The sequence below is a fragment of the Panthera leo genome, chromosome D4, assembly GCF_018350215.1.
Source record: "Panthera leo isolate Ple1 chromosome D4, P.leo_Ple1_pat1.1, whole genome shotgun sequence".
In the NCBI taxonomy this organism is placed as follows: Eukaryota; Metazoa; Chordata; class Mammalia; order Carnivora; family Felidae; genus Panthera; species Panthera leo.
Window position 1 is genome coordinate 13,132,628 of NC_056691.1, and position 24,401 is coordinate 13,157,028.

The 24,401-nt window shown below is 43.6% G+C and overlaps 1 protein-coding gene across 1 annotated transcript in view; it reads right to left on the reverse strand.

Annotated features, from left to right (window-relative positions):
• LOC122204457 (transient receptor potential cation channel subfamily M member 3) overlaps window positions 1-24,401 on the reverse strand; it is an 89,324-nt gene that overhangs the window by 55,936 nt on the left and 8,987 nt on the right. Inside the window, exons 4-9 of the mRNA XM_042911958.1 lie at window positions 19,366-19,506; window positions 16,123-16,152; window positions 14,965-15,254; window positions 13,833-14,061; window positions 11,265-11,432; window positions 6,513-6,653 (exon numbers count right to left, since the gene is read on the reverse strand). Of these exons, the coding sequence (XP_042767892.1) occupies window positions 6,513-6,653; window positions 11,265-11,432; window positions 13,833-14,061; window positions 14,965-15,254; window positions 16,123-16,152; window positions 19,366-19,506 (999 nt within the window). The remainder of the gene's footprint in view (window positions 1-6,512; window positions 6,654-11,264; window positions 11,433-13,832; window positions 14,062-14,964; window positions 15,255-16,122; window positions 16,153-19,365; window positions 19,507-24,401) is intronic.

Consider the following 24,401-nt stretch of genomic DNA (forward strand, 5'->3'; position numbering starts at 1 on the left):
CCACTTGAATTGTTTTCTGAGTTAATGTCTTCTTTTTTTCTCCTCCTCCTCCCTTAATGTGCTTGGCTTAGCAGTGCCCTGGGAGGATTTTATCCATTTTCTATAGCAACACCTCCCCACCCTATCCAAGTTGGGATAGTCCTCCCTGGTTTCTGCTTCTTTGAAAGAAAACAAGAGAAGATAAAGCAATTTATAGAAAGGAATGGGTCTGTGTAGCCAACTGTGGCTTGGAGGGGGGCGTAAGCCTCATGGGGCTCTGGCCCGGAGGCTGAATCCCGATAGCACTGGCTGAGGTGCTGGGTGTCCGCCGAAAACCCCTGGGGGCTCAGGTTTAGTGACTGTCACTGGAGGACTCGGTTATGTCTAGATGAGTGCGTGGAGTGTAGGAGGGCTGGTGGGGTTCTTGTGTCAGGGCCTGCGGAACCTCTGGAGAAAAACTCCTCCTCGGGGAAATGGCGTACGAGCTCAACCTTCTCTAGGCAACGCTTCAAGCTGAGTAAGGCGCTCGCTGGCTTTCGGGGCCCCGGGGGCTGTGAGCAGGAAGTGAGAGCGGGTTTATTCCTGTCTGCACTCTTCAGAGCCCGCAGAGCAAAGAATAGGACACAGTGTGGGCAAAAGGGTGGAGGCCTTGGAGATACAGTGCGACTCTGGAGCCCTGCAGGCACCTTAGCAGGTGGGGAAAGGTACAGCCTGACTGCGAGACAGAAAGGGGAACTGGCGGCCCCACAGAGCTCGAGAAACGTTCCTTTCTCTGCTAATGGGGCCGCTCGCTGTCTTTCTTCCTTCCTTTCCTTTTTTAATAAAATGGATACATAGATTCTGAATAGGAGTCAAAGGTATTTTTAAAGCCCCTATGATGACGCATTTACAGACACAACCATATAATTTCTGGTCTCTTGCGTGGTGAACATATGTCAGAGTTCAGTGAGATCAGGAGTGGAAGCATGAGGACAGCTGTGGAGAGGCTGTTCCTTCTCCACCTTGCGCTCTTGTCTGCTCACCCCTTCAGGGACTGTCACTTAACAAAATTTTAAGGTGTTTTTTTTTTTTTTGTTTTTTTGTTTTTTTTTTGAGAGAAAGACAAGGTGTGAGTGGGGGAGGGGCAGAGAGAGGGAGACACAGAATCCAAAGGAGGTTCCAGGCTCTGAGCTGTCCGCACAGAGCCCGACCCGGGGCTCAGACTCACGAGCCTCGAGATCATGACCTGAGCTGAAGTCAGACGCTTAATTGACGGAGCCACCCAGGTGCCCCTCACGGACTGTCACTTTAATCCACACCTCGGCCCCCGCTCCTTCCCTCTGGGGCTGTTAGCACAGTGTGGAAACCTCACCTGAGGCTTCTGCTCTACTTGAAATCATGTGGGATACTGTTTAAAATGCAATTTGGTTCATATGGTTCCTGTTTACCGTTATACACGGGCATCCACTCTCGGTCCCCACGAGTACTGTATTTCACAAGACACAGCGGACTTCAATAGCGAAACTCTAAAACATATTCTCAGCCTCCTTCTGGCCTGAAATCCTTCTTTCTGGTTGCTTCCTTTTGTTTGTTGGGTCATATTTATTGCTTCTAGGGGAAATGAGTCTCTCTAACTGCCCTGGTTTTTATTATTTCACCCAATTCATTGTGACACATTCCAAAGAACTATCTTCTCTTGTCACACGCAGGCCCAGTGACACCCACACAATTCTTCCAGAACCTCTGCATTTTAGTATTTAAGCATCTCTTCCAACCTGCCTCTGTCCTCCGAATACAGGTCTAGTGTATTGGTTTGGCTGAAGGAATGTAGATGCAGTCAGGGAAACTTGGATTTAAATCCTAGCTCGAGTATTTCCAAGCTGTATCATTTCGTGTACATCAATGCACCTGCCTGGGCCTCCATCCTGTGAAATGGAGACGATGGCTACTGACCTTACAGAGCTTTTGGAAGGATTGGGGGGGGGTGAGTTTGGGGGGGGGGGAGAATATATATCTATCTCCCTTTTTAAAAAATGTTTATTTATTTTTGAGAGAGAGGTGGGGGAGGAGCAGAGAGCGAGGGAGACAGAGGATCTGAAGTGGGCTCTGCGCTGACAGGAGACAGCCCGATGCAGGGCTCGAACTCATGAACCGTGAGTTCACCACCTGAGCCGGAGTCAGACACTTAACCGACTGAGCCACCCAGGCACCCCTGTATCTAGTTCCTAACAGTTGTAGAGGCCAAATGAATGGTGGCTAAAATAATTATTTGCTTCTTTTTTCAAGCAACTTCCATTCCTCGTCTCCTCTTACCTCAGTACTTGTTTCCTTTTGGTCTGGTTAACTAGCCATACCTCTCCTTTTTTAAATTGCCCTCCTTACTGCTTATGCTTCTTCCACGATCAGCCTGTTATTTGTTATTATTATTATTATTTTTTTTGAGAGAGCCAGCGAGTGGGGGAAGGACAGAGGGAGAGAAAGAGAGAGAATCTTAAGCAGGCTCCAGGCCCAGCACGGAGCTCGACGCAGGGCTTGATCTCACAACCTTGGGATCATGACCTGAGCCACTATCACGAGTTGGACCCTCAGCCCCTTGAGCCACTCAAATGCCCCTCAGCCTCTTCTTTAAATCCAGTTACTCTATAATGCTTTTCTTTCCATGTTCAAGCTATAATATAACATTTTGGGACAACTCTCAAAATATAGACTTCCAAAAATATGACTTTAAACATGTTTAAATGGCACAACAGAGGACTGTCTGCTGTCTGAGAAGCAACCTATCTTAGAACTCACCAACATTCATGGGGTCTAGCTACAGATTACCTTAACATGACATGCTTTAAAATTGTGTGTGTCTACACACATATATTCTGTGAGCTTTAACAAGTTGTGTGTAGAATGTCAAAACTTTGAACAGAAACATAACCTCATGATGCTTATTTAAGTCAGTAGGCATCCTCTAAGGATTTGCATTTTATTTGCTCATATATTCTTTTTATGCATTTTCCATTAACCAAGATGCTCAACTCCCAAACTATGCAATGAAAGCACCAGAGCTTTCTTCAGGTTGTGTGGATCCCTGGTGAGCTTTCTCCTCCTGCCCTTGGAGAGGGGAGGGGGCACAGTGGTGTTCAAACAGAGGCAGGAGTCTGTCCATGCTGGAGAAGCCCAGAGCTTATCCCTTGCCCTCTGACTTGGTTCCTCTTTTATAACTTGCAACGGTGTCCTTTCCAGCTGGGCACTTGAAATGACTCTCATCACAGACCAGATCTGTGATGGTCTCATCACAGACCAGCTGGATCCCTGCCTCCTTTCTTCTTAGAACAGAAGAGGACCCAACCTGGCCTTCTGGAAACTTGCTAAGATATGGAAGTGAACTTATGTGGAAATGAGGTGTGTTCCCTCTTTCAGAAACTTGGGAGTGTACACAGAAGGAGATATTTTTGGAAACCAGAGTGGGAAATACTCTTATAGGAAGGAACACATCCGAAAGCAAATGGGAGGTTTGATCTAAAGCGAATTTTACTGTTAAGCATCTCTGGGGAGGGGACTTAAAAATCTGGCATTCCTCATCTCCATGCACTTCCTCGAGGCCTAGGCTTTGTAAACACACAGCTATGGATTTCTGGAAGTCATTATGTAAACACTAACAACATGACTGGGGTGTCCAGTCCAATGGGTTTGCTGAGTCTACCGTCAGCCGCGCAGAAGGGAGCCGGACACACAGGCTCCACTTCTCGGAGGCATCTGATACAAGGAGAGCAGTGTGTCCCAAGCTTCCTGGACTATAAGACTCACTTGGGGAGCTTGTTAAACATATAGCCTCTTCAGCAACTCCTTGGAGATTAGATTTCATGGGTCTGTGATAGGGCCACGATGTGCATTTCTAACAAAATTCTTTATCATCAAAGAAGTTTTGGAAAAAAATACTGGGCCTTCTGTCTGGGGCAGTGGTTCTTAACCCTCGCTACTCATTACAAACACCTGGGTCCTTTGAAATAGTCTGAAGCTTTGGTTGTGCCCAGACCAATGATGTCAGAATCTCTGAGAATAGAGAACCCAGGTACCTTAAAATTTTTTTTTTAATAGATAAATAGGTGGATTAAATAGAACCCAGGTGTTGTTGTTTTTTAAAGCACTCCAGGCAATCCCAATATGTAGTCAAGACTGAAAACCACTGTCCAAGGCATTTGTGACTTAAAAGTCTCTTGGCCAACAAATTGTCACAGCTGAATAAATGGGGACTAAGGGAATCAAGGAAATAAAGTTAATGCTGAACAATGATCAAGAAAAGAGAGAGAGAGAGAGAGAGATGTCTTAGATAGGACAAATGAGTCTTGTATTTGTAAAGGTGATAGGTAATTCTTTATACTATTATTTCTATTAGTTCTTTTATGCTCTAGATAAGGAGTTAGCAAATTTCTTCTGTAAAGGACCACAGAGTTCATTTTTAAGGCTTTCAGAGCCTGACAGTCTTTCTATAGCAAGTAATTGACTCAACAGTTGTTAGTACAAAAGCAGTCAGATTATTGGTAAATGAATGAGTTTGGTTGTGTTCCAATAAAACCTGATTTATGGACACTGAAGTGTGAGTTTCATATAATTTTCACGTATGATAAAGTATTCTTCCTTTGATTTTATTTCAATTTTAAAAATGTAAAAAGCATTCTTAGCTCACAGTCCACAATAATAGGCCTGGATCTGGGACTTGATTTGGCCTGTGGGAATATAGTTTGCCAAGCCCTGTTCTAGGCTGGGGTAATTGAGGCATCCTGGTATAAAAGGAAGGACAGAAGTGGGTGTAAAATGTAGTAAAATTATCTTTTTTTTTTTTGGTAAAATTATTACCTTGATAAACTATTAAATTAGGGAAAATATATGTAAAGAATTTATAACAGTGCCTCACAGTAGGTGTTCAAAAAATGATATCATAACTATTGGGTGGATGGATGAATAAAAACACGGACTATTGCCATGCAATGTGACTAGCCTAGGAATAAAAACAGTTACATTTATATTGTGCTTACACGTTCCAAGCACTGTTCTAAGTGCTTTACATATTTTAACACATTTAATCTTTACTAAACCCTACAAAGTAGGTACTATTATTATCCCCATCTTAAGGAATCTTGGCACAGAGCGCTAAAGTAACTTGTTTGAGGTCACACAGTAATACTAAGGGGCCCAGACAGGATCTCTGCTCAGCCTGTCTTACCCCAAAGTCCATGCTTGTCACCCACTAAGTTGTTTCCTGCAAGGTAAATTTAATATCTGCATAAAATATATAAATGGAAATTATTTTTGTACGTCTTAATTTTTTCGGGGGAGAATTATTTTCTATTTTTAGTATTCACAAACCTGAATTTTTACTTCACTAAAAAAATCTAATATTTATATTTCAATTATATCTTCTTTCAAGACCATAGTTTACAACAGTAGTTTTCAGCTGGTAGCAAAGTAAGTCCATAAAGGGACATTTGGCGATGTCCAGAGACATTGTGGTTGTCATAGGTGGAGGCTGGAGAGTGCTCCTGGCATCTAGTGAACTGAGGCCAGAGGTGCTCCTGGACATGGTACAGTACACAGGACAGTCCTCCTAAGCAGAGAATTTTTCTGCGCCCCATGCGAACAGTGCTGAGACTCAGAAAGCCTCACTGAAAGGCAGCGTTAAGTGCTGGCATACGGGACCACACGCATGCACAGAAACACCTCATCTGGTCATTTGAGTCATCTTGGCCTCAGACTAGGATTTTCCTTTGCTGACTCAGGTGCCTGGTGGGTAGCTGGTTGTGAGAAAGGCCAAAAATACAGACACCTGTCCCTCATCTGGCACAGTGCCACTGTGACTGGAGAGAACCAGAGATGACCTGGGGGAAGCTCATCTTCATGAAAAACAGAAGTAGGAAACCAAGAGTCTAGCCATTTCTATCATATCAAGAGGCTATTTCAGGGACAAGATTTCATCCTGTGGACACAAAATATTTGCAGGGTGTGCACGGAACAATCTCCACTGTGACTGTAGTTACTTCAAGTAGTTTTTGCTGCTTTGGTTGGCATGTTGTTTCATCATGTCTGAACAAGAAAGGCTGTTTGATGACACTAGCAGATTGGGAGTAGTTACACACTTAGGCTACCAACCTTTAGTGGCGTTACTTTGAAAACTCTGCTCAGCCCTTACCCTTCAAATGTTCCCTACCCCCAGGATTGGCATCTAAAATGGGCAACTCCGATCCAGCGCTCATCCATCCAGAACACACAAGTGTTTTATAAAATGACATCTATTTTTTTGCTAGACTCATACTCGTCCCACCTCTATTTCTGTTAGTTCTCACTTTTACCATTTCCTTTATTTTCTGCAAGGAGGAGAAATGCAGAAGCTGTAGAAGCCGCCTCACAAACTCCACACGTCTTACAGAACTCTTGGGGAAAGCTTTCATCCCTGCCTGTGTGATCCTTATATTATGACTCACAGAGGAAACCACAAGGGTGCACGTGAAATTGACATTGGCTCTTTGTGGTCACCCATTAGGAAAAAGAAAAAGGAAAATGCTTACAGTGTAGAACCAGAACTTCACGATGGGTGCGTTGTAGAATTCATAGATTTTTCTGCCCAGGGGGATTAACCGGTGTCTGCTCTGAACTTCCTCTTCATCCTTCTTTCTGGAAGACTCCCCATTGTTTCGTCCCAACATCGCCTACAGTGGAAGAGAATCGACACCATCATGGCAGGGCTCTAGAGAGCATGCGATTCAGTGTACTCATTTTACACATCAGGAATGCATGCTCATAGAACCTAAGGGTTTTATCCAAGGTCCCCAGAGATTCACAGGTTGTGCCTTCCCTAGGTGTGCATTTGTGTCATATATAGAATCAAAGGTATTTGCCTGGGATGGAAGGTCTTAGGGATATCTGTTACCATTATCTTCTCTTCTGCCATGGGAGCTCTGGAAGATTCCATAATGGAAGATACCAGAGTTCTGAGAGGAGAAAGAGCATAGCCTCAGAAGGCCAGGAATCTCTTTTCTTTCCACCCCCTCCCCATAGTAGTGAGACAGGCAGATCTGGGTTTGAATTCTGTCTACTCATGCTAATGACTCTTAAGTAAAAACAAACAAATAAACAAACAAACACACTGGACCAGTAATATCTAACTTACCCAAAGGTTACGAGTATTAGGTTATCTGAAGTGCCTGGAGCTTAGGTTAGAAACCTCTCCTTGACCCTTAGGCATAAACCTTGGTTCCCTGATCTCAAACTTCATAAAACCCAAATTACTGCTGGGATTAGTTTCATGGCGACTTCTAAGCACAATGCCTTCCTCTGCATGGGAGATTCTGCTGGGTGGGACTAGAAGTCAGGCCTGACCTGGAGAGGCCTCATCGCCAAGCTGTTGGAAGTTTCCTTATGAATCGAATTATTTCCTTCTCACCCATGTCAACAGCAGTGGCAAAAATGACAATAAAACATCACAAAAAAGGCAGACTTTGAGAAAAGGCAGATGCATGCCTGTCTGGGTAGCAAGTGGCAGGATGAGTCAAATATGGCTGAAGATCCTACTGGTGAAGAGTTCCAGACTTTGAGTCATTCAGAAGGAGGACCGAATCCTCTCTTGGATGCTCAGAATCCATGGCACCCGGGGTAAATCTTTTAATGGCTCTGAATCTTAGTTTCTTTATCTTTAAATTGGAGGTAATAATGGCACCTGCTATAGGATTGGTCTACAAATAAATAAGCATTTGGCACTTAATAAGTGCTCTGTGTATACTAGCTAGTGTTTAGTTACAATGAACTGAGACTTTTCTTGGATAGTCTTGACGAAAATAATCTGGTTGGGAATTTCTAGCCAGGAAAAAGAAAAGTGTTATTAGGGCTCTATTATAGCATAATTTCTTGATTTTAATTGTTTTGGTATTATTCTAAGACAAGGTTAGTTCTACCATGTTTGGGAAATGAGATTTTTATTAAGTGTAAGAACAGGGCAAATCCTTCTAACTACTCAGTGACTGACAAGGATTTAGGATAGGAAAAAGGAGTGGGATACAGGTTTAGAGTTGAGAGATCTAATTAGAGAAATCATTTGTTTATCTTGAATTTGAGAGCAGATAATTCTGGTTTCAAACCACCTTACTCAAGATATACAAATAGTTCCAACTACTTTTGTCATTGCCTCAACTTTCCACCTTCTCAAATATGTAACAATCGCAAATGATGAACCTGTAACCAATAGGATTTCTGGAGAAGGTAACAAGGCAACTTCCACTCCTTTAAAGCCTCTATGGCTAGGAAATTACCTTGACTTAATGAATAGGTAAGATCGCATTCGATGGCCTATCCAAGCCTTTATTTTGATCAGTGAGCTGGGTCAATCTCCATGATAGATATGGCACGTTTGACTTCTATCAATATTGACCGCTGACCTCAAGAAACTCTGAGCTACCTCCTTCTATAATTTATAATTTATGTAACATAATTACCCTGCTTCTGTTCTGCTTCTTTATTTGCTCAATAGTACAATACAATTTGGGGACATAATGGGATGTTAGTAAAGGCAGCTTGGGGAGTTGTAGGCATCTTGGACAGTGACATCTTGGGGTAAACTCTAGAAAGAGTGGCTTCCCCAACAGAGTTGAGACAATGCCCTGGGTCTCTGGACATGTTGGAGCTTTATTAGGCAGAGTGCAAAAACACGTATCTGGCAATGCAGGTGAAAAAAAACAAAAACAACACAGCCTATCTTGCTTTCATTATTCAGATACGTTCCCAAATGAATGCATTTTTTTAAAAGCTTTTCTTTTGTGGGTTTAAGTAAAGCATTTTCGAAATTTCATTAATTCCAGCCTAAGCAGCTTAACTGACCGATTTTCTTAATTTCTCTTCCCAGTAGTCAAACATTTCCTTTGACTACATTCCTTAAGCAGAATGTAATAGGGTCAAATACAGGCAACACTACATAATATGGATTTGAGAATTTTTGCTGGCTGGACACAGATGTCAAGTCTGGGAAAGATCCATTGAAGTCAACTAGGCCACTAAAGGCTACTGATAATGAAACTGAAGCTCATATTTTGTATATAATTTTGGAGGGGCCAGGGGAAAATGCTCCCATCCAAGAAAGGATATGTTGGTTTAGCACCGAACTTCAAATATCTTTCCTATGAAAGGAGTGGAGGTGTCAGCACGTGCATTCTCCAATCTTCTCCAGGGTAAGGAACACCAGTGCTCCAGCAGGGACAGAATTTGTCATTAGGGTCAAAAGAGGCTCCACCTTAAAGATATCTGCTATCCAGCCCTAACTTTACCAGTCCACAAAATCCCTTCTTCCTTTCCTTCTAGCTGTTTCTGCCTGTGGGGAAGAAGCCCAGGCAGTAGAACTAGTGTGAGGTCTTTCCCTCAGGTTCTCAGTAAACAACAGCAGGGTCTATTCTCTGGGAAGCAGACTTTGCTCTCAGTCGAGAGATGCATCCTTTAGTGTGATTTCATGAAGGATCGGGTTCTCAAAGCTCCACACGGCGCAGGAGAAGGGAGCTGCCTTCTTTGTTTTCTTCCTTGAGACCCACCCAGAGAGAACTGTGATTCAGCTTGTGGCTGCCTTCATAGGGTCCTTCCTTGAGGCTTCAAGGCCAAGTCATACTTGACGTAGGAGGCCCGTGCATTATTTTTGGATTCTTTCTGCTATGAGGTAGACCAAACCAAGTGAATGCCTACATTTGAGACTAAGAAGAAATTCTCTGCCTCCCTGAGGCTATAGGCTAAAAGCATGGGCAATGGGATCTCTACGTCTGGGTTCTAATCCTGGCCTTGCAATTAATTAGCTAGGTAACCTTGGGCAATTTAACTTCTCTGAGTCTCAGCTTCCTCACCTGTAAAATGGATAATAACAGTACCTACCCCATGGGATTTTTGTGAGGATTCCATGAGTATGGGCACGCCAAACATTTAGTGCCATCCTAACAATATTCGCAAACATTTATCAAGGTTCACAATATGCCAGGCCCCAGTCTACAGAAGTGACGTGTACACTTTTTAAACTGCAAAACTGCCTGTGAGCGAGACAATGTTATCATTCCCATGTTAGAGGTTAAGAAACGGTGTCCAAGGTCTCACAGTGAGTAGGTGTTGGGGCAGGATTCTGGCTCCAGAATGAACACTCTTTACCCCTCTAATAAAGATTTGGTATTATTAGTACTACTGTTTCTGTTAATGGTTAAAATATCATTCTCTATCCTTGAAGGACTCAGAGGCCAAAATTATAGTAAGATCTTTAGGGAAGACAGTCATCTGATCCTGTCACAGAGGCGAGCAGGCGCCTCCACTAGTTTTTATAAGAATCCTGAAATGGAAAACCAACACTGGCTTTTAACCCTGTGAGTCAAAAATTGTGAATAATTGGTCAATCAAAAGAGTGGCCAGATGCTTATACCCTGCTGTACTCGGGGCTGGGATTGTTTCCTTTTGGAAGGAAATACTGTTGATCTGGAGGAAAAACAATTCACAGGGTGCTCCCACTAGTATACTAATGGAAAGGGCCTTTTGTCACCTGAGCAAAACCAATTCTGGTTTTCTCTCCTTACAGGTTTTTTGAGTCATCACAGTCATTGCTCAGGGTGGTGGGGAGGGTGGGGGATATCAGGGAAGTCCTATGGAGCTGTCGCGCGATGTCTCCAAAGCTCCGAAGCCCTGTTTGTCTCTTTAACAGCATGTGACATTTTTAGACTTTGGACATGATCCAGGAGCGGTCACACTGCTCAGGCGGGGGTTGCAGGAAGCTGTCCCATGCCCAGCTGCCCCTTCTCGCTGCAGAATAAAGCATCCATGTTCTATAATTATACCAGAAGAGCTAATAAAAGCCTTCCATACAAACCTCAAAATTCAATTAGTCCTGCATGTGTGAGCCTGACCCTGAAGACAGATAAAGGCATAGCATCTGATCACCAGAAGGGCTGCAGCCCAGTGTGGCTCGGCTGGCTGCCCCCACATACATTCCTTTGCCTTCTTCGTATGCTAAGACTGCCCCAGCACCTGCTCCTTTATAAAGCGCGGCTTGTTTGGACAACTGGGGGTGCCTGGCTTTTGGATTCCACTGGGTTGTCCTGTGACCCTGGCTGAAGGATTTTGCACAGAAATAGTCCCTATTGTTATGTTATCTGTGCCTAGAGAAGACACTTTTGTAATACTCTGGTCTCACACTTAAATGAAAGCACCTGGTTGGAGGGTGACCTTGGGAGTCACTGAGTCTTAAATTGTATCAACAGGAAAGGTGGAGTAGGCTTGCCGCCCACGGACAAGGACGGGATAGTTTTCCTTACTGTCAGTTCCATATCCTCCTCATCTTTTTCCTTTGTGGGCTTCTCTGGCTCTTCTGGTTCCTTTTCTTGGAGGTGGATTTCCTGGGCCTGAGACATATACGGCATGTCGTCTTTGTTCTTGAACTCCAAGCTGAGAATTGAAGGAGGAAGTAGAATTCCCAGAATTACCTAAAGTAATAATAATGATAATAATAATAATCACATTTAAAGGATTAAGATGAGGGTGGTTTTTTTTTTTTTCTTAGAATCAGAGGGCCTAGGGTGGTGGGGTGTGTGTGTGAGTGCACACGTGCGTGTGGGCACACGTGTATGCCCTGAGTGAGGCACCTGCACATGTTAACACGCAGAGGGTCACTCGTGCCCATCCGGGAACTGTTATGCACAGTAGTAGCTGTGCATAACAGCACATAGTAGTTTTTGGAGAAAAGGAGCATCTTGCCCAAATCCACCCAATTAACACCCACTTTGCATGGGGGAAGCTGAGGAGAATGAGGGGCCCTGCTCAAGGCAAAAGTGGGAAAGAATTCAGACTTTCATTTAGCCATTAGTGCTTGGCTTTGTGAAATCAATTCAAATGCATGTCCACTGGCATTTGTTTGCTAACACATCAAGTGGAGTCATCTGGGTATCTCCGTGTCCTAAGTTGACCTTGAGAAAATCCAAGTGGGAAAGCATGTTTTCATTTCGGAGTATTCCCCTGGCACTTGCTACTGCACAACAGAAACACACACACACACACACACACACACACACACACACACACACACACACATGGGCTTTGTATTCACCATGAGAATCCCCTACACAAACACTCCAGGAAGCCCAGCACTGTGTTTCTATCATGTGTAAACAATATGCTTCAGCCTCCATGTGATGGTAATAAGTACATGGACCCTTCTCACAAGAGGGCAATCTCATTCTCCATTTGTTTTTCATTTTTTTAACGTTTATTTATTTTTGAGAGAGAGAGAGAGAGCGAGAGAGAGAGCACGTGCGCGTGAGTGGGGGAGGGGCAGAGAGAAAGGGAGACACAGAATTGGAAGCAGGCTCCAGGCTCTAAGTGGGCAGCACAGAGCCCCATGTGGGCTCGAACTCACAAACTGTGAGATCATGACCTGAGCCGAAGTTGGACGCTTAACCGATTGAGCCACCCCGTGCCCCTCATTCTCCATTTGAATGATAATCCCACACTTGATTTGTCTTCCCCAGATCTTCTCCCGCCTCTTCACCCAATCACTAAACTGGTTCTGCTCTATAAGTCTTCTGAATATGAACTTCCTTGAAGGAACTGCACCAAGGTGAGGGCTCAGAGAGATCCTGAACAGTGAGTGAAAATGAACCGCAAGTAATGAGGCAGGGGCGGCCTGTGCTTGAATGTCCACAAGGACTCTGGAGCCGCTAAGGGAAAAGGGAGGGTGGTGACCCTGAACTCAGGGTGACTGGCAGGCCTGAGAAGGCTCGGGTGGCATGCTGGCAGTCTCGAGGGGACATGACACCCTGTCCTCGTATCTGAGAGCCGGGCTTGGCGGTCACTGGTAGTGCAGCTATAGGGTGCCCATGACCCACTTCATGGAGCTCTTCTGAGACTCTGGGGCCAAGAACCTGCAGGGAGGATGGCATGGGGGAGGGGTGCTGGTTCCATCAGGGTGGCCTTAGCCGATTGCTCTGGCCTTTTTGCCTTGGGCTGATCTCAGAGTTGCCTAGACCAGGAATTTCCCAGGTAAAATATGAGCCTGGCTTCAGTTGTAACAGCCACAAACTCTAAACAGAGAAAGCATTTGAAAACTCCTTTCAGTCTTTTCTCTCCCATTTTCTCTTTCTTTTGCTTCTTCCAATTAAATGTCTTCCTTGTAAAACACTGAGGAAAACATGAAGAAGCAAAGCCACACATCATCCCATGTCTTGTACCTTCAGCCCCCAAGGCAACCACTACAAACACTTGGCTCTGTATCCTCCCTGGTTTCTTAAAAAAATTAAAACTTATACAGATACAACTGTGCATGTACAGGCTTAGAGAAACCTAAAATGGACTCAGGCTCTACATAACTGGTCTGCAACGTGTTTTTCATCAGTTAAGAACAGACCAAGATGATCTAGCAACATCTTTACACATAAACCCATCTCATTTTTATTTCAGGTGAAAACATTTCTCAAGCATAGCTGGGGGGAGCCAAGGTGTCTATGACAAGGTACAAAGGAGGGCCAAGGCATTGAGGTTTGCATGGCCACACAAGGTTGCCCGGTACGCAGTTCCTGGTGCAGCATGGCTTATACCAGAGCAAATGGTACCTCTTATGGTACCTGTGTGTGACCATCCCCTTTGGATCTTTTGCAAAATACTAATGTTTAGGCATGCCATCTCCAGAGGTTCTGACTTAGCAGAACTTGGGGTAGGCTGTAGTCTCTGTATGAAAAAAATAAAACAAAACTATATAGAAGATTTTGAGTCACGGTTGGGGCTTAAAACCACCCTCCTGAGATAAGAAAATGCCTAGTTCCACCAGCTCGGAAAGCTCCAAACCAACCCTCTGGTCCTCACAGCCAACAGGGCCTTCTGGGCGCGCTGACCTTGAGGCCCGAGTTCTTGCGCATGCGCAGCCGGCCCATCCACATGTCGGTGAGCAGCATCTGGCTGCACGTGTGTGCGATGAAGTCGCGGTGCTTGGCAGCCACAGCAAGCTGCAGGCAGGTGGCGTTGCTCCAGTTCTTGAGCTCATACGTCAGCAGTTTCATGGCCAGCTGTTCGTCCTGCTTATAGGACTGGTCGAGGAGCTCCACCGCCAGCTGGCCGAAGTCCCTGAAAGACAGAATGTGAGGGGTTGTCCTTTGGCCATCTTGGAGACTTGGATGATGAAAGTGGGGGCCCACTGGCCAGGCCACAAAAGGGGGTTACTGTGTGGCTCCATTGTTGCTCATAGGGTATAGTCTGTTCACTCGTTCATCTAGCCAACACCCATGAAGCATCCACCATGTGCTAGGTACTGTGTTTAGAACTGGGGGGTATAAGCCGAACAGGACATGCTCCTGGTACCCAAGGCCCCCAATTCAAGGCGACGGATGGGGGAGGCAGATCAAACCAAATCAACGAGTAGAGTGTGGTAGGTCTTCTTACACGTGAGAGACCTCAGTTCATAGCTGAGCCTTATCAACCACAAGCTTGTGATCCTGGACAAGTTAATTAAATTCTCTGAGTTTCACTTTCTTCAGCTTTAAAATATGCATAACAGGGGCACCTGGGTGACTTAGTCGGTTAAGAGTCTGACTTCAGCTCAGGTCAGGAGTTCGAGCCCCACTTCAGGCTCGGTGCTGACATCTCAGAGCCTGGAGCCTGCTTCAGATTCTGTGTCTTCCCCTCTCTCTCTGCCTCTCGCCTGCTCGTGCTCTGTCTCTGTCTCTGTCTCTCTCTCTCAAAATAAATAAATAAATATTGAAAAAAAATTTAAATATAAAATATGCATAATAAGAGGATGTACCTCTTGAGGCAGTTGAGAGGCTGAAATAAAATCTACATATCTGTGAGGACTTCCGTATCTAGCACTGTTTGCCATAAATGTTAACTATTGGTGTCCACCCTCTGTGTGTACCACTGAGGTGACCCTACCTCTGCCGAATGGTTTGGGTAGCTCAGACCCTCCAGTATTTGGGGCCTGCCTCCTCTTCTTGCCCCCTCTTGACCACCCCATTTGCTGGGCTGGCCCACCTGGAGTTGTGGTTCAGTTCCTGGGAGATGTCATCAACCATGTCATTCTCAGATGCCTCGTGAGCCATGGCTTTGCAGAGCTTGCAGGCCACCAGGGCCTTGGCCATGGCCTCCTCGCCGTGCTGCCAGAAGAACAGGGCCATCTTCTGCCTCTTCATCAGGACGGCCCACACCATCAGCTCATGGAAAGGGAAAGGGAAATGGTTGATCTCAGGGTCGTCCAAGTCAATGTCAACCTCTTCTTCTCGCTTCTTGGTTGTCTTTCTTCCTCGCCTCAAGGGAACATCATCCTGTCATTTTAGGGAAAAAAACAGAGGTGGAGTGAGAAATGAGTCAACTAAATATATCAGATGGTTGTTTACTGTATATGTACTATGGACCCTGCTCTGGGATTCATACAGAATGAACTAGCCTTTCCCAGCACCTATCCCAGAAGCACTCACTCCTAACTTTAAAATAAGATCAGCCCTATTGGAACATGTCAGTGTTGTACTTCAACTTTTAGTATTTTTCAGTGGGTATTTTTCAATTTCCCTTCCTTCCTTCCTTTACTTTTGTCCGCTTTTTTTTTTTTTCCCCTACGTGTAAGGTTATTTGTGCCTCATGATGGACAGCACTACCCTTTTCTCCGAAAGGACAAAGACATCCTATACTTGCAGGTGCCTAAGCCACAATACCCACATGAACAAAAGCTGGGAAACAGATAATCTATCTCGAGTTTCTACATACCTCTCAGGTGCATTTGTGAAGTATTTCTGGCCTTTGGATCAGTTGCCATTTGTAAACACCCATGAATAGATTTCACTTACTGGAATTTATATGCTTCCTTGGTTATCGAGTTAGTATTTCAAATACGATTTATTTTCTTGCTAATGTAACCTCAGGGTGGAATTTTCAAAGCTACTGTGACTTGCCCTCTCAACACTGGGAAAAAGTCCACTTCCTTATTTTAGAATCATGTACTAAGCCTTACCAATTGAATGAATATATATGTCAATTATTTATATATATGTATATATATATAGTATATGAGTGAATATATATGAATGAATATATATAAAGAACATATGAATGAATATTTATGAATATATTAATGAATAATGAATATATATACATATATATAAATAATTGACATTAATAATTTGGGCAAATACTCACCTCCATTCCCAGTAGTTTCAAGGCTTTGGGCTGTTTAAAAAAATGTTATACATAAAGTTAGATCTTTCTTTATAGAGGTAAGAAAAGAATCCTATTATATCTTAACCAGGTAACAGAACATCTCTATGGTACCACATAGCATTTATTCATTTCACTAAATAAAATGCTACAAGAGGAACCTATTTATAGAAATTCTAGAATTAGGGATTTAGTGATTTTAGTGAATCATAGAAAATTAGATATCTAGAGGGGCACAATGAGATTGCCCCAGGGTAGAGCCTGCAGATTTATAATCTGTTTCATGGACCAAAATTTCTTCCATCTTCCTAGAACCATCTTATTTAGTTGACATCTCCATGATCTCAGGCACTTGGGTAAGCCATGAAATGTTCACTCAAACCATGAGATGTTTCTCAAACCTCTGAAATACCTCTGTTACCTGGAGACTTGGAATATTACTCAGAATATATGTTCAGATACTTCACGTCGCCTATGCAGCTGTCCAGTAGAGCAAAGGGTCATGGGGCCACAAGGGCATGTGCCGATGGTAGCAAAAGGTGCTCAGTGGTGTGGAAAGTGCCAGCACATACTGTAGCATCAATGGTCACGCTGGGAATGTGCAAAATAGCCACAGGCCAAGACGGAGAGAGAAGACAGCTCAGCAGATTACAGCCCTTGATTTATATCTAATGAGTGGAGGCACAAAATTACATCTCAGGGGTCAGGGATTCCCATTCTGTGTTAAATGTTACAGAATGGTTGAGTGCTCTCTTGAAAGTTGAGTAAAATAGTAAGGTTGCAGCCCTTACCATTCCTCCAAATTTGATTTGACCACTCAAGTAGGAATAGCTTGGACCTTGCCTCTCTCCGTTTCTTTCCTTTTAGCTTCTGAAGTGCCCAGCAGTTTGAAATTTGTGTGATTTTTTTTTTCATATTTATACTTCCTGGTGTTTTCAAAGTGGCCTTGTAGCACCACAAAATACTTTCAAAATCAGAAGACAAGCCTCATTAAAAATAAAAATCATGCCAACCACCAGCTAGTGTAACAGCTCTCCAAATGCGGTCCAGGAACCCTGTGATGTCTGGGTCTCTGTGAAGTCAAGGTGTTTTCCTAATAATACTAAGATGTTACTTGTCTTTGACACTGTGTTAACATTTGCAATGATGGCATAAAAGAATGGTGACTAAAACGGTAGGGTGGGGGGGTGGCAGGAATGAAGGCAGTGGCACCAAACTTTACTAGCGGTCATTAGGTCCCATTGTTATGCACTTGAAATTTAAAAACAAACAAAAATCCAGTTTTTACTTAAGAAGCCCTTGATGAGGCCTAAAAAAATATTAACTTTATTAAATCTCTATCTTCGATGCTAAAGAAATGTCTTTTCAGGGTTTTGAGGGACGAAATGGCAAGTATGTGTTAAGCGCTTTCCTTACATACTGAGCTATGATGGGTTGTCCTGAGGACAAACACGCAGTTCCTTGGCTTGTGGCCACATTGTTTCATGCACTGTCTGCTAGAAGGAATGACTGCCAGACAAACTATGTTTATTTAGTCTTGGACATTTGGCAGATATTTTTGGAAATGGCCGAAGTGGGGCTATTGTTTTAAGGAAAGTAACTGATGGTATTTGTTGCCAATGGCAAAATTCAAAATTTTCCAAGCAGCAATTAGAAAAAAAGGAGAATTTTTGAAAACTTGTATATCCTTTCCCCCATGACCTTGACAGTTTTTCAGAAGTTAAAGACTTTTCTGACAAGATTGGAAGGGATATTAATGAATGTGAGTTTTTGAAATTGTTTAACGAAATGTGTCAACAGTGAGATCTGTATAACTCAGCAAACCAATATTTTACAATGACCAATCCTTAATGTTACAAGATCCATGCACAGTGTAAGATCAACCAATGAATTTTTTTTTTAATTTTTTTTTAACGTTTTATTTATTTTTGAGACAGAGACAGAGCATGAACAGGGAGGGGGCAGAGAGAGAGGGAGACACAGAATCTGAAACAGGCTCCAGGCTCTGAGCTGTCAGCACAGAGCCCGACGCGGGGCTCGAACTCATGGACCGCGAGATCATGACCTGAGTTGAAGTCGGACGCTTAACCGACTGAGCCACCCAGGCGCCCCATCAACCAATGAATTTTAAAGTAACAGAGTATAAAAAGTTCACTGAAGCTATTTCAGATTTCGTGTTGCAACTAATCATTAAGAAACTGCCACTTGTGGGGTGCCTGGGTGCCTCAGTCAGTTAAGCGTCTGGCTTTGGGTCAGGTCATGATCTCATGGTTCATAAGTTCAAGCCCAGTGTCTGTGCTGACAGCTGGATCCTGCTTCAGATTCTGTGTCTTCCTCTATCTCTGCCCTCCCCTGCTTGAGCTCTCTTTCTGTCTTTTAAAAGTAAATAAACATTAAAAAAAAAACAAAACCTGCCACTTGTTGAATTTTGATGTATGTAACTTCAAAAAAGAATATAATTATCTGTAAAGATTATTAAAATGCTCCTTCTCTCTCTCTATATATATATATGTATATACTTGTCATATTTGTTACATGTCTGTATGAAGTCAGCTTTTCTTTGTATATTTCAACCAAAACATCTGGCAACAGACTGAATGCAAAGGTAGATATGAGAATGTAGCTGTCTTCTATTAGCTAGATATTACAGAAATATGAAAAAAGGGTACAACAATGCTACTCTTATCACAAAAGTCGTTATTTTTCATAAATACATTATTTATGCTAACATCTAATGGGCTTCTTATGGTTAACTTAAAATGAATTAATATTCACTATTAATGAATAAATATTTTTAAGTCTTTACTTTCTAACATGATAATACCCATAGATAGAACTCCCATACATAAGAGCTTTTGGGGGTCCAGGGGTCCTCAATAATTTTTAAAGGTATAAATAGACCCCAAGACCAAAAACCTTGAAAACCACTGAGGTAGATAAGATTAATTTGACTTTCATTATTATTCCCTGATCATTAAGGCTCACTCCAAGTTGCCAGTTTCTTATTTTAATTGGACCTACTGGGGAAGAGAAAGGAGTGTATCAACCAATACATTGCCTTTTTTTCTTTCCTCCTTTTGAAGGATTTGGGAGGGAGGAAGAGGTGGGTAGACCAGTTGCCTTCTTATCTGAGATGCTCCTTGGAGATAACGAAGCCGCATCCCACATGTGTTGTGCCCTAGTCCTCCCAGGAGTCCAGAAGAGGAAACTTGCTGCAAAACTCACCCTCTTGGGGCCAAAGAGATTGTGGTAGAGCGTCCGGAAGCGCTTGCGCGTGTAGTTGCAGCGATAAGCCCCGCCCATCAGGTACTCGATCACCAGGCCGATGTCAATCAGGCTGATTCTATAGTCTGGGGGCAGGTTCCCCTATCAGGGAAGAAGGAAAACACACACACAAACACATCCAAAAGACAGCGTGGTTTACTAGGGATTCTATGCCATGTGTTCTGTAACTATTTTAGAGTAAAAAAAAATAATTAAAAAAGAAACATATGAATGTATTATTATGCTGGTTAATTAATTCACCTTAAAATAGATCCAACCGAAACCTGGATATTCTCGCTTGGAAAGAAGACATAAGTTAAATAAGAAGATGCAGTAATCGTCGGCAATAACAGAAAATCAAAATATTTATTCAAGTCTTCAGCTGGGGAGAAAAAAACACCAGTGTAGCAGAAAGAAACACAAGACTTGACATGGCAAATGCTACGAGTCCTAGTCGCTAGCAACTCCTTTCCCCCAGATGTTCTCCGGGCCCCCTGCACTGCTCTGCCTCTGGCCCAGGCTTGTTACCTCTCTCTTGCTGACCTCTTCATGCTCACTAAATGAAGACTCCTTCCAGAAGATGGTTGTTATTACCAGGGCCTGCATCAGGTGGGCTCTGCTCAGAGTTCAGATCTCCCTTGGGAAGACCTCTATTAACAATGAAACAAATTTGGCACCTTTTTCACAGGAGGAGAGCAGATGGATGTCAGGATGAAGTCATTTAGGAGCACCCCTGGTGGTTATTAAGAGAAACGCGGTGGCATCAGAAGAGATTCTATCAAGGGAATATTTATTTTCCCAGAATTAAGCAGATTTTGGATATTTTCTTTCAAAGAGTGCTTCTTATGGGGTAAGTTTCAGCTGCTTGCATATATAGGTGCGAAAACACAAGAGGTTTTACCGTTGTCTAGTCATTACTGGCTTCTACACCTAAAAGGTGCTCTATAGGGTCTAAGGAAAGATACTGGCTCTGCTAGGTCAAGGAAGGATTAATTCCATTTGTGGGAAGTTCTGAGCACACAGTGAGTTTCAAAGGGTGTGATTAATTAATTCACTGTCTGGTTTATTTCCTTGATGCAAAAGTATGCCCTGTACCATGAATGGCAAGGGTACCACACTGTGTAGGGAGCCGTTGCACTATGCCCTTGGATATATATAGGAGAAGCACGAGGGCTTTGTCTACTTTTGTCCTTAATGGAGGACTCACTCCAGATGCTGTGTGAGACTTGGTGGTGGTTATTCAATTTCGGTGGCATCAGAACCACCTGGGAAACTTGGTGACAGTACAAAGGCCTGGCCCCTGTCCTGCTTCAATATATGGGCCTCTACATGATTTATTAGCTCTCCAGGTGATTCTGATATACGCCAAAGTTTGTGGAATCGCTGTTCTAGTAACAAAGGTTCGGGTGGGCTCACGTGACAAAATCGGAAAATTTACAGTGTAGAGTCATCATTAGGAAATCAGTTTAAATTGTTTTGCTAACGGAGGGTAGCAAAATGTATGCTTCCTCGGCTTTGCTATGGTCAACAGCATACATTTGTAAGGGGTTCAGGGTTAGAGGTGGCCCACTGTATCCTCCCTATCAAACCCATAGCCTTAATTGCTTTATTGATCTTTGTATCCCCAGTGCCTTTTATAGTGGCTGGTGTGTGGTAGGCATTCAGAAAGTTTGCTGGTAAGAATGTGAATGAGTAAAACAGTGAAATTAATGGATGTGGTTGGGATCAAGTCTCAGTTTCAGGTTTTTCAGTACTGTGTTCTTGTCAGTATTGGAACTAACTGGCCACAGTCTGTGAGTCATCCTGTTTGGGATAGCCCCGTATCACCGTGGAAACTGACTTGAAATACGCCTATTGCTCCTTTGGTGTTCTCAGTGGAGTAGGAACGAGAAGGAATGAACGGAGAGCAAATGAAGCAGCAGCCTGAGCACAGGAGATCCTGGTGCTGCTCTTTAGACTCCCTTGCCGCCCCCGACCCTTCCTAGCCCTGCCCATCAAGCTCCACCTCTCCCTTGGCTTGGGGCACAAAGCAGGCTTGGGGACCCAATCTGAGGCAGCTGAGCAAAGCCATCACACTTGGGGTGGAAGCACTTTGTGTTACAGAACCCCTCTCATCCTTGACCTTGGCTCATCATTATCCCAACCAAAATGTCCCTTCCTAAAGATGGTCTTATTCTCCTCCCCAACCATTCTCAGAATTTTGGAATCTCCTCTGAGGACTCTCTCATGAATCTGCCTGTGTTGGCAAGTTAAGCTATCCTCAGGTGGTCAGACAAGACCAAGTGTCTGACTTCTTTATGCAAAGCATGGCAAAAACAGAGAAAAGGGAACTTTGAGGAAGTCTTTAGATAGTAACTTTTCATGCACTGCCCTTTCCATAAACATGAAACTGAGTTTACAAATATTACTCATGCAATCACTTTTCTCCATTGTTTTGGGACTGCTTAACAAGGCTGTGGGTTTCTGGATCGTCAGCTGTACCTGACAGTTAGACAGGCCTGTTATTTCAAGAGTCAAAGAACCCTGAAGTCTGGACCCTTCTGGGTCTGCCTCATCTCATCTGCGTCTACAAGGATGACCCACAGAAGAGACTCCACATTTGTGTTATTTTCCTGGGCACTGTGAGGCAGGCAGAGTGGAGAACCCTGGCTGTGAATCAACTGCCCTGGGCTTCTTTCTGTCTGTCCTTCGTAAATCAACTGGTTTCCCTCAAGGCTTCCCTGTAAAATGGGTGCAAATCTATGGCTCCTATGGTCTCTATATAATGCTTGAGTCCCAGGGTTCAGAAAATTCCCTAAAAGATTTTGTGTGATGCTACTGAAGAGCAATCATACCAAGTCGATGAATTTGTGCCTTATTTTTAATCCTGTAAGAATTCTCTAAATTTGAATCATGAGTAACAGCAAACCTAACACCTATGTATATTTTCTTTTGAGAAACCTATGTGTGAACATCAGTTTGAATTCTAAGAACGAGACACCAATATTGCCTGAAGTGAGTGGCAATAATTATGCTTTTGAATTGTCTAGAAGAGTGGGGGGTTATCAGGAAAGGGATCGTGGTAAAATTCAATAAAAATTTGAGACGGGCCAGTAAAATATTTTTGGCAAATGATTTTATTCACAAAGGGCTACTAGGTTTATATACAACAAGAGAAAGTGCTGGAGTCTTTTTTTTTGTAGGCACTTCTCATATAAAGCTTTATTATTTTCAAGTGATTTAAATGTGATCTGGGCTGAAGTAGGAGAAAGGATTTAGTGAGCGTTCTGAGTTCTGCTTAGCTTTGAGCCAACGCCTTAAAGGAACTGGCCTGCCTTTCTGTTTGACCACAAGGGGGCGATGTTCACCTAACCGAAGCCGGTGAGGGTTCCACCAGCATTTAGGTGTCTGTTCTGTTTTATATGAGTAATAAGGCGATGCAAATGAAAACAGCAGATTGGAGGATTTAGAAATAAGGAGAGTCAGATGCCCTTGTTAAAGTGATATCTGGAGGAGGGAGAGCTTACTTTACCAAGTAATGTGTCTGAAAGCCTGCAAGACTGATTGCATCTGTCCTCATTGCCCCCTCCCCCACCAGCACCGAGGCCTGGAAAGCAGAGAAATTAAGGGAAATTAGTTTCACAATTTTCACTAGGAAGAATGGAAACCTTTTTGGGGAAGAAGAAATAGGTTTCACATAATTTGTAGAATCGGGTGCAATTTCGGCCTCTTGCGACATATCTGTGCTGGGTGAACTTTGAGGGGGCTGGTAACATTGGGGCATGTCTGAGGTGCTGTGCCGACGGCCGTGGCCACCAGTGACCTCAGATGTCACAGATGCAGAGAACACCCAGCGTATGACCCGGCAGTGGAAATAGCGCTGGGCCAGCACGGTGGCCCTAGCTCTGCCTCTCTGTGAACGTGAGGAGATCACTTCCTTCCTCTGTTCCTCAGTTTACACTCTGAAAACAGGCACTTGGGACAGAGTTACTTCTAAGGTCCCGTCTATTTCTAGAGGTCCGATTGTCTGACCACTGCCTGGCAGGCTGCTCTTTTTTTTCTATGCTGCTAGGTCACCGCGCAAAGATTCTTGTCCAGAACTCGCACCGTTGATAGGGTTTCCACTAATCGCCCCTGAAATCTGGTTAGTGGAACTGGGAGCCCAGAGACAGGCATGGTGTTGTGCTCATCACATCCACCTCCTCTTGAAAAAGCAGAGAACGTGAACGGCACCTCATATACCACAGGTAATGTCCAAAAACCTTCTGGAGGAGTCTTCCTATGCTTGGATGCTTTTCAAATAGGAATTCAAGAATGACACTGGAATAATGCCCCTTTGGTCTGTTGTTTCTATTAGTCTCTCCTCCCTTTTTTGGTATTTACTTTGGCAATTGGTAATGCCTGCACACTTATGTCCCATTTCATGCCTTACCAGCACGCGGCAAGCTGTGTGACTCAAATACTTTGATTCACAGAGTGAAACAGAGAAGCTTGGCTCCATTGGTAGGTACCATCTGACAACCTGAAACGTTGTCTCTTTTTCTCAAGCCATGAGCCGCTACTCTGAAATTTTCATCCATGCCCTCCTAAAGGTGACTTTTAATTAAAAGAATAGTTTAAATGCATGTATTAGATCGGCTCTTGTAAATAAAATCTTTTTCAGAAGTCAGCTCATGACGTTCACCATCAGATTTCAGCTGTTTGGGAAACACATTTCGTGGAAACTTATAACAAGCCTTCAAAACGGGCTTGTTTCATTCTAATGTATGTCGGGTATAAAATGGTTGCTGGTTGTCAGGTTTGCCAAGGAAGAGGGGAGAAAAGACTACTCTGGCAAAAGTTCATGGACAAAGAGGACATTCCCACAATAGTTGGCATGGTTATAGACCGAGCAACCTTTTATTTTATTTTTTTAAGTCTTATTTATTTAAGTAGTCTCTATACTGAGTGTGGGGCTTGAACTCACAACCCTGAGATCAAGAGTTGCATGCTCTCCCAACTGAGCCAGCCAGGTGCCC